At 46.0% G+C, this 9689-nt stretch overlaps 1 protein-coding gene across 2 annotated transcripts; it reads left to right on the top strand.

The window, feature by feature from the left end:
* The first annotated feature begins 337 nt into the window (after positions 1–337).
* On the top strand, positions 338–1748 carry LOC120655729. Of its 2 annotated transcripts, XM_039933690.1 has the most exons (4): positions 338–746; positions 894–945; positions 1124–1233; positions 1527–1748. In XM_039933690.1, exons 1-4 carry the CDS (start codon positions 580–582, stop codon positions 1579–1581), a joined length of 384 nt encoding a protein of 127 aa, XP_039789624.1. In that variant the 5' UTR covers positions 338–579; the 3' UTR covers positions 1582–1748. The 2 variants fall into 2 exon arrangements, with proteins under 2 accessions (XP_039789624.1, XP_039789623.1); XM_039933689.1 differs by having other exon boundaries at positions 340–945.
* The last annotated feature ends 7941 nt before the right edge of the window (positions 1749–9689 follow it).

Raw genomic sequence — 9689 nt, 5'->3', positions numbered from 1 at the left:
ATTGAAAATGCAGAACTCGTCCATTTCATTTTTTTTGAGTTTTTTCTTCGTGTTTTGCTTTGTTTGGTCTTTTTATTTCATCCCTGGGATCTATTAATGTTCACTTAATAAATTCATTAGTCTCATTGATTGCGTTGTAACTCAATCACCAAAATCACAAGGTAGTGACTTTATTCCAACCAGCCGTATTTTATTCCTCTGAAACGGCTGGCTATATCCACCATTCCTATATGATTTGAGCACCGATGCCCGATTCAACCTTCCACTAATACAATATACACCCTTCCACTAATACTATATACACCGATCCACATGTCAACTAATGTTCACTGTCTTCTTCCTGCCGAGCGACCGCATTAGCTTCCTCAAAAAAAGAAAAAAAATGAGAGGATAAGGACGAGCATAAGCGAGCAACTTCTGTGTCGGCCAAGCAGTCCGTCCACTCGCTTGCAGCTCCTGTGCGCCGGCAGCCCTGCGGCTCGCGCCCGCGCAGCCCGGTTGCTAATCTGCATCGCGTGTCATTCTCGCCGGCTGAGGCCCTGCAGCTCGCTCTCGCGTGTGCCATTCTCGCCGGCAGAGATGGCGAGGCTGCTCGCATGTCAAAGGCGGCTGCGGAGCTTCTCCACGGCGCAGGCCCCTGGGCCGTGGCAGAGCTCGCGCTCGTCTGGTGGCGACTCAACAAGGGGCGACGAGGCTACTCGCTCGCCTGAGGCCGGCAACGCTCATCCACGGCGCGGGCCCACAAGGTGGAGCTCGCGTTCACCCGGTCGGCGGCGCTACCCACAGTGGAGCTCGCCTTTCCTCTTTCGCCTGCGCTCGCACCATCGTTTGTGTTCCCCATCTCAGCCTCCTCCATCTCTCTCTCTCTCTCTCTCATCTGGGAATGGTGACAGGCACAACATGGGGATAAGGAAACCATGGCGGTGCTCCCCTCCTCATATCCGGGTAACGATGAGCCACCCCCCCCCCCCCCCCCCCCCCCCCCCCCCCCCGCTCTTCCTTGACGTTGCTGTGTGAAGTTTCGACTAGTTCTCCCCTATCGTTGTCTCAGATTGCATACCTATACCTGACAGAAATCTATTGATTTCTTTTGATTTTGTATGCCTGATCTAATGAGGTACAGATCAGGAGGAGAGGTAGGAGAAACATGGAGGTGAATCCATGTTCCCTTCAAATCGATTTTGCATCATGCGGTGACTTTTGCTCGGTGCTCATGCACAGATTAATTTGCAAGTATGTGCCTTGATTGTTTTATATCTTATCGAAAATTTTCTTCAACTTGTTGTTAGCCCCTTTTCAATTGAAGCTTAGCAATTCGTTGAATACCCCTTACCAATTTAGTAACTCGATGTAGACAATTTAGTAGTAATTGTTAGGCAATAATACTGGTAAGCATAAGACAATAATTGTTCTAGAAACACAAAATTAGTTACTTTGGTTAGCAACTATTCTATTTAGCAATTTATTTATTTTGATGGTTTGCCATTCTTTCTGTTGATTTAATTGCAGTTTTGTTTTTTCATCAGATCGTCACTCGGTAGCAGTGAAGATGTTCAACATCGACTTGATTCGCGTGCTTAGTATTAGTTGTATTGTATGTAAACAATGTTTAGTTAGCATACGACAATCTTGACTTGCATACTGATATTTTTGGCTTTGTAATTTAGAATTTAGATGGGTGAAAATGTCTTTGTATATGTTCTAATTTGCTTATATAACTCTATAATATTGCTTCTAAGATTCCAAAAGGTTGCTTTTGTTATATATATTAAGTTGGATTGAAAGGTAGAAAATGTCCAGAAGCAAGCAAGTTAGAAGAAGGTAGCGGTGTGTGGCTGCATTGTAGAAATGTAGTTTGAAAAGATACCGACATTTTCCTTTAGGTTGCTTTTTTTTTCCAAAAGTAGAAAGACATTCCATCTAAGTTTGGTTTTTTTATAAATAGAAGGGCCGTGCACACTACCTAAATTACGGCTGATCGTAAATTAGCTGAGTCCAAATCACAAAACAATAGTATAATGGGGCCATTTTCCTTACCGCTTAGGGTTCCATTCCAGTGGTGCTCGGAAGAGGTGGCGGCGGCCCCGAACTCGCGAGGTGAAGGGGCAGAGGCGCCGGCTCGGAATTTGTGGTGGCGGGCGCCGCTCGTGTGGTAGCGACCCACAGTTCTCCTGCGACACCGGGCTCATGTCCGTCGACGACGTTTCTCGTGGGACGAGTCCCGCGTGTCGTTCAGGGCGATGAGAGGGATAGATCCAGAATAAACGCAACGACACGGGAGCAGGCCTCGGCGGCGACGTGCGGCTGTAGGGTGAATCCGCCCCAGCGAGTCGATCACATGCTTACATCCCGATGAAGTACACATTGATCACGTTACCCTCCATGTTTGTGGCCATGGGGAAAAGCTGCAGACTGGCCGGAGGCCTTGTTTTCTTGCACAACATCCTCAACAGGATGAATGGAGATCAGTGTGAATGGAGCCTCAACAGGATCAATGGAGCTCCATCCTAGTGTATGATGAATGTGTTAAACAAGCGTTGGTAGAAAGCTAGGCACAATTAGGTAGTATACATGAAGTATCTTTTCGTGTAGATAACTTATGACAAGCAGACGAAAGCACTTCAGGTTCAAACAAATTCAGTTCTGCTGCTCAACCATGTTAAACAGATTGTTTTTAACACCACATTGCTGAACGTCTGCTGTCGGTTCAAGCATTGCATTTGGCACAGGTCAATGTTAAGGGAAACTGATCAGTCACAAGCAAAGATAACTTCAGGACTCTTGTCATGATTCCCATTACATGTCAACCAGTCTTCTGTGAAACCCATATAAATTGAACCGCAGCACTGCAGTACCGTTTCGTTGTATTCAGATGAACAAGAATATGGATGACTTAACATAACAAAAACATTGCAAAGGCAACCATATGACAAAATTGATTGCAAATTACAATACTCAAGGCCACAGAGCTCAGGAGGACAGTTAGAATTACATTAACTTATTCAAACACAAGATAGAGATCGTCTCTATTCTCTTCAAGTGCAAACAACCTGACAAGATGAATGACAGGCAGGCAAGCAACAGGAGCGGGGCATGAGCGATCTGGTACTGCACTGCGTCTTCTAGGATGATGTTGCCCTGCTTGTCAATACCATGGAACATCCTTGATAAAAAAAATGCAGTGGAACAGGCGAGGAAGTAGCAGCAATCCTTCCCGGATCAACATTCTTCGTCATCTGCACGCGTGGTGTTGTTGTTGAAGTAAACCATATTCAGAAACTGGGACAGAGAGTGTCGACGACGCTGGATTGGGAAGGCGATGAGGGCGTCCATGGTGGCGGCGCAGGGGAAGGGGCCGAGGGCGTCCCACCGCATCGCCGGCGGAGCAGCCACACCTTGACCTCGACTCGACACACGAAGAGCTCAACACTACTGCTCTGGGCTATTTTCGATTTGGGCCGTAGAGAATGGTGGGCTAGGCACATATAAACGTGATTTTTCATTTTTTTAGTAAAACATAAAATCTTAATTAATAGTACAATTACAAATTTACCCTTAAAATACCTGCAAGTATTTTTAGGAGAATACCTACAGGTATTTTGGACCGTAAAACTCCTCATGTTTCTAAGACAAAAATTAGAGAGCAAACAGAGCGGCATCTCTTTTATTTTTCTGATAAATTCATATAAATGTCTGCTAAAGATGGCGGCTGCATTTTAGGAAATGGAGGATATTATTCATTTAGTTTGATATTCCTGATCTTGGAAACAATTAAGCAGACAATAAAAATGCGGATATGAAAATGATGAGAAATAATATTCTGCCTGTTTTGCTTCAGCCTTCTGGCAAATTCATAAATTACCCGCTAAAGATGATGTTTACATTTTAGCAACAGGAGGATACGATTTCATTTTTTTTTGGCATTCCTGATCTTGAAAACAAACAAACAATACAGCCGTTGAGACGAAAATGATGTGAAATAATATTCTGCCTGTTTTGCTTCAGCCTTCGTTCCCCATATATAAGCATGACCATGGGGCTTCAAATCTTTGAGCAACAGCTTGGAACACTATTTCTTATACCATGGCGCTTGCCAAAAGTAAGGACGCAAGAACTATTATGTGGTTCTTGGTTGCTGTGTTGATCGTGGCTACAGTCATGTCACCCTGTCTTGCAGAAGGTACGTCGATCGTAGTGTATGTATACCTTCATTCGTTTTTGGATGTAGGTGGCAGTTGACATTATTTTAACCATGGTTATTGCCGTTTTGTAGAATGTTTCAAGATAGTGGGATGCACAGATGTGTCTTGCAACCGTATGTGCTGGTTGCATAATTACGGCGATAATCCTCGCACTGTTTGCCGGAGTGCACTGCCCTCGCCTTGGGACACTTGCTGCTGCTCTAAAAGATGATGCAGAAAATCATCGTGATTTCTCAGCACCGGTGATGGATCACATCTATATCTACCGGCATCAGGCCGCATCTGAGATCAGAATAACTTCATAAGAAAATGTTATGTAATATTGGACTGTTTATCAAAAATAATAGATTCACCTTATGCAATCTGGGTTGTGTTGCAATATAATTGTAGCAAGTATTACAATCTGGGTTGTGTTGGAGTAAAACTGTAGAAACAAATCTATAGGAAAAGAATAAATTGAAGTGAACAATATATAATTACAACAAAATGGACTTGATAAAATACTATACAAAATGCCCAAACCGAGAGGGTTCAATGGCGGAGCGTGAATTTAGAATAACCTGTGGGGTGCTCAGGTTGGAATTTCATTTACCGAACCAGGGCCGGTATTTCATTTACCGTCCCGGCGGAAGTCACTTAAAACCGTTGGATCAACATCTTCCGGCATGGATTTTAATTTGACGTCAGCGGGTTAAGAGCATTTTCAGGGCCAAGCGGAGGCCCAAGTACCTGAGTCCGCATATTGGTGCGGCGACGGCGACACGGCCACCGACATTACGCGGCTGAAATAAAATCATTCCATAGAGGTGCCTCGAGGGTGCATTTGGAACGCAGGAATTTTGTAGGAATTTCACAAGAATTTTACAAGAATCAGTTTAATTTCACAGGAAAATGCGCAGGATTCCCGCGTTCCAAATTAAGCCTGAATGATCAGGGAAATCTTAGAGCTTGGTAAACACTCAGCCTCACAGGTCGAGCTTGCTGCTGATTCGGCGACCTACCAGGAACGCTTGGCTGGGGTGCTGACTGCCATACCCTGATGTTGGCATTCCAAATTTTTGGTTCATCATATGGCCGCTCCTTCCTGAATACAGCAAGGTGCTTCTCCATTCTCGTCGTCAGCAGAAAGGACGTTTGGGCAGTGCAAATGGGTAGTAGATTCCAACGGCCGACCAAGAAACAGTAAGTACCTTTGGTTTCTTTCACAGTTTTTTTTTTTGAAAAGTCCATATGTGCATTCATTCCTAAAAGATAACAAATGATTACAGACACTCACTACGGGAAACGGGTCCTTTGCCGTGTGACTAGTCACACGGCAAAGGCCAAAATACCCACGGCAAACCCTTTGCCATGTGTTGCACACGACAAAAGACACACAGCAAAAGACACACGGCAAATAGGCGCCGGCAAATAGGACCTTTGCCGTGTGCCATTTATCGGGCACACGGCAAAGAGTTTGCCGAGTGTAAAAAAACACATGGCATAAATGTTTTAAAAATAGAAAATAAAAAAATTTTAATTCGAAAAGGACCCCACCGGTCAGCCACAACCCATTCCACCAAAGTCACAACTCGCAACCAATTTTCGTGCACAACGCGGTCGACGGGTTTTGAACCCGCGACCTCCCCCTTCCATCTAACCTTCTCTACCACTACACCACACACTCAGTTGTGTCTATATTTTATTTTCTTTCCCCATATACTATACTAAAATGAGTCTAAATTGTTTGTTTGAGACCCTATACGAATTCAAATTAAAAAGTTATCAACTACAAAGTTTCATAACTTTTCGAGATCTACAACTTTCGTTTTGGAAGTTTCTTCATCCGAGATTGTTTACGAAATTTGAAGTTCACTTTGCCGTGTGCTAGATCTGGGGCACACGGCAAATCTTTGTGCTTTGCCGTGTGACTTGATCTGGCACACGGCAAACCTTTTTTTATTTTTTTGTTTCCTTCTATTTTTGTTCTTTTTGTTTCCTTCTTCGCAGATGTTTCCAATTATAAGCATCATAGGTGACAAAATTGTGAAACCCACTCAAATTTTTACCGCAACCTCCACATATGATATCATGAGATATTGACAAATCTCATAATTTTCAGACTTCAATTGATTTTTTTAGAATTTTAAAATCATTCAAGCACAATTTGTGATCATATTTTCTGGACAAGATGTTTGTAATTTCTTTTCATTTGATAGGTAAGGCCTCAAACTATGTTAAATAACATGAATATCATTTTTAATTATTTTATTTTATTATTTGAATCACTTACGGTTCAAATTTGACTTGATTCAAAAAATTACTTGAAATGTAATTAATTAGTTAAATATAACAAATAAATATAAAAAATGTATCAAATTTTAACATGGAGTACCACATGTTGTATGTGAAGTATAGAAAAAGTTTCGAGGTGAGAAGACAAATTTTTTTATTACTTTGCCGTGTGACAAAATAAAACACACAGCAAAGTTTAGCTTTGCCGTGTGTCAAAAAAAACACACGGCAAAGTATTCTTTGCCGTGTGCCAAAAAAAACACACGGCAAAATATGACCGTGTGCTTTGATTTTGCCGTGTGTTTTTTTGAGCACACTCGGTAAAATTTATATTTGCCGTGTGCCCGTGAATTTGCACTCGGCAAACCTTGGCGCACACGGCAAAAACGAGGTTTCCGGTAGTGACTGGAGCGAGGACGCCCTATACCCAAGCGCCCTTATTAAGTAGGTGTAGAAGACAACCGTCCTAAAGACAGGCTTACAGGATAACTATCAACGGGCTAATTTCTAAAGCATCATCAGGAGGGCCTCGCCTGACATAAATCTAAGGTTTATGCGGCCTGCCGGATTCAAAGAACGTCGTCGCCCGTGAAGCTGAATATGCTCGTATTTCACCAGGACGCAGGAGATGGGCAGCAGCCACAGAGTTCGACGATGCAGCAGAAAACTAGGCGTATCACTCCAGAGTCACAGGAATCCGATTGCTCGTAGCGGTCATAATCTATCGAGACTTGAGTACGGCCCAATAGATCCGTGGACATCAAGGACAGAAGTACCATCGGTAGCCTGAAGTGAAGCACACGGTACCCTACAAATTGTGTGGAGGCAATGAAGCTCATGGTTGCATCATACTCAATGTAGCCTCGCCGGAGTTGTTGTCGCCGAAGAGGGTAACCGAGGAAGAAGAAGCACTCTGTGAAAAATGTCACCTGCCTGAATGATTTGATAGTACCTGTGCAAGTGTGTTTGGGGTGTGCTTCTCTAGCCGTGGAGATGGGCGGCAATAACGGAGCTCCGAGCAAAGAACGGAGGGAGTCGTCAGTTTGACTGTGGTGGGGTGGGGAAGGAGTCGACAAGATAGGGCCTTGAGCGAGGTGGATGCGGAAGCGGAGGCAGACACTGGCTTGGTGGTGGGGCGGGGTAGAGGCCGGTGGGTGACGAGTGCTACAGACGTGCTAGAGAACAAGAGCCTACCACGACGGCTCCAGGACCATTTCCTCGTGAGGTGAGGAGTTGGTGGAGAGAGGTGGAGAACCAATGACACATCCCTAAGGTGGGGAAACGACGACACGCACAGGGTGGAGGAGGGCGGACACAGGGGACTAGGTGAAGGAGAGAAGGAAGGCCGACGGCCAGGAGGGGGGGGGGGGGGGAGGGGGCACTTGGCCGGCCGACGAGCTAAAGGATGAAGGCGACAGGTGGTCCGATGCGACGAGGACTGGTTCCACCACCAGATCTGGCCTTGACGGGATCGAATCCGGTGAGAGACGATCGAGCAGAACCTAGAGAGATGTAGGGGACGGCTTGGAGGTAGGTAGCGGCGGAGAGGTGGGTGGCAGCGGAAGGGAGAGGCGGTAGCGGCGGAGAGAACCCTAAACCTACATTATTGGGGCGCACCTCGGGTTTCGAAGAAGGCAGGCTAAAGGGAATCCAGACGTCGACGAGAAGCGTCCATACTGCGGCGGCGATGGTGGCTTGAGGCCATGTCGAAACTATTGTTCGACAGTCATCATAGGGTAGCTTAATTACACCAATTATGATGATAAAAACTGGGTAGGCGCGGGATCGAGAGTCGATGGTAACACAAGACGCAAGGCACACGCGGTATATACAGGTTCGGGCCTCCCGGAATGATAATAACCCTACATCCTGTGTTCTGTGGTATTGTATTGATCATAGATCAGATCTAGTCGGTCGAGGTGACCGAGCTAGGCGAGATGAAGTCCCCTAGATCAGATCTAGTCGGCCGAGGTGACCGAGCTAGGTGAGATGAAGTCCCCAGTCGACTTCTCTCGTTGGTTGTGTGTTGGTCCTCTATGAGGGGGTCCCTGCCCCTCCTTATATATCCGGGGGGACAGAGTTATATGGCAGGAGTCCTAGTCGGTTACAACTCAAAGTCAGAGTTGAAGTAACCGAGCGTCTCGCGGTTTTCGAAACCGAGAAAACTGGTCTGGCTAACCGAGAAAACCGACCGGCTAACCGATGGTGCTACAGTACTAGGTGCGGTTTTATTCAAAAACCGACCGGCTGCAGCAACCGAGCCGCACCGGTTAGGTCGGTTTTCTCAAAAATCGACCGGCTAGCAGCGGTTTTTGTAACCCTGCTCAAAGTACGAGTAGGATTCTATCTCTAAGCTTTCTTGGAGTACAAGTTATATCTCCTAGCCGCGAGCCATCCCTTCTCTTGTACTTGATTCGGGCACTGTGGGTACATATCTTCAACAGGCCGGAGGTGCAGGATACAGTGGCATCTCGCCAACATTAGGAGCAACTGCAAAGGTAAACTAATCCTAAACTACTAAAAGAAGGGGGGCTTCCCTCTCCTATCATCTGTAGGTAAACGGGTAGGCTACGGTAGCATCACTACCGCATATACCCAAGATGCTTGCGAGTAGAAGATCATAGATCGTTACCACTAGACGCGCAGCGTAGCGGAAGAAGTCGCGCGTCGATGTAGAGGAAGTAGTCGATCACGTCCCACGAACCGAGCCCCTCGTACTTGATCCCAGCAGCCGATCAGTGCAGCAGTCGCAGCAGCGCCTTCACGGAGTCCACACGTACAGGGATGAAACGCCGGGCGTCGGTGTGCTAGCACCGCACACACGGCATGGGCGGTGGCCGAGAGAGAGAGGGAGGGGCGGCGGCTAGGAGGTGGCGCGGCTCTCAGGGGTCTCGCCCCCTAGCCCCTCCCTCGTATATATAGGGCGTACTAATGGGCTTCTATCTTATAGGCCAATTAATAACCCTAATCCCTCTTGGATCAATATCCTCTTGGGCCTTTAAACCGTATTGTGATGATGAGCTCTTGGGCATATCACCAACAATCTCCCACTTGCACTAGAGACAATCATACAGGCAAGCTTTCCAACATTCCAAACCCCTTCAGTGTGTGACCCGTTAGGTTCATGTGTAGGTGGTCGTGATCGGAAATCATTTCCGAATCACAAGTCAATAGCGGCACCTAGCAGGGCATAGTGACTCACAAATACACATA

This window comes from Panicum virgatum, chromosome 1N (genome assembly GCF_016808335.1).
Source record: "Panicum virgatum strain AP13 chromosome 1N, P.virgatum_v5, whole genome shotgun sequence".
Lineage (NCBI taxonomy): Eukaryota > Viridiplantae > Streptophyta > Magnoliopsida > Poales > Poaceae > Panicum > Panicum virgatum.
The sequence above is the reverse complement of the archived record's forward strand: the minus strand, read 5'-3'. Positions and strand labels throughout refer to the sequence as shown.

Excerpts from the sequence above, each read along its gene's own strand:
- LOC120655729 (XM_039933689.1), top strand. The coding sequence starts at position 580 with ATGGCGAGGCTGCTCGCATGTCAAAGGCGGCTGCGGAGCTTCTCCACG. Across the intron at positions 946-1,123 it reads GCTCCCCTCCTCATATCCGG|ATCAGGAGGAGAGGTAGGAG; the intron begins GTAACGATGAGC and ends AATGAGGTACAG. Across the intron at positions 1,234-1,526 it reads ATGCACAGATTAATTTGCAA|ATCGTCACTCGGTAGCAGTG; the intron begins GTATGTGCCTTG and ends TTTTTTCATCAG.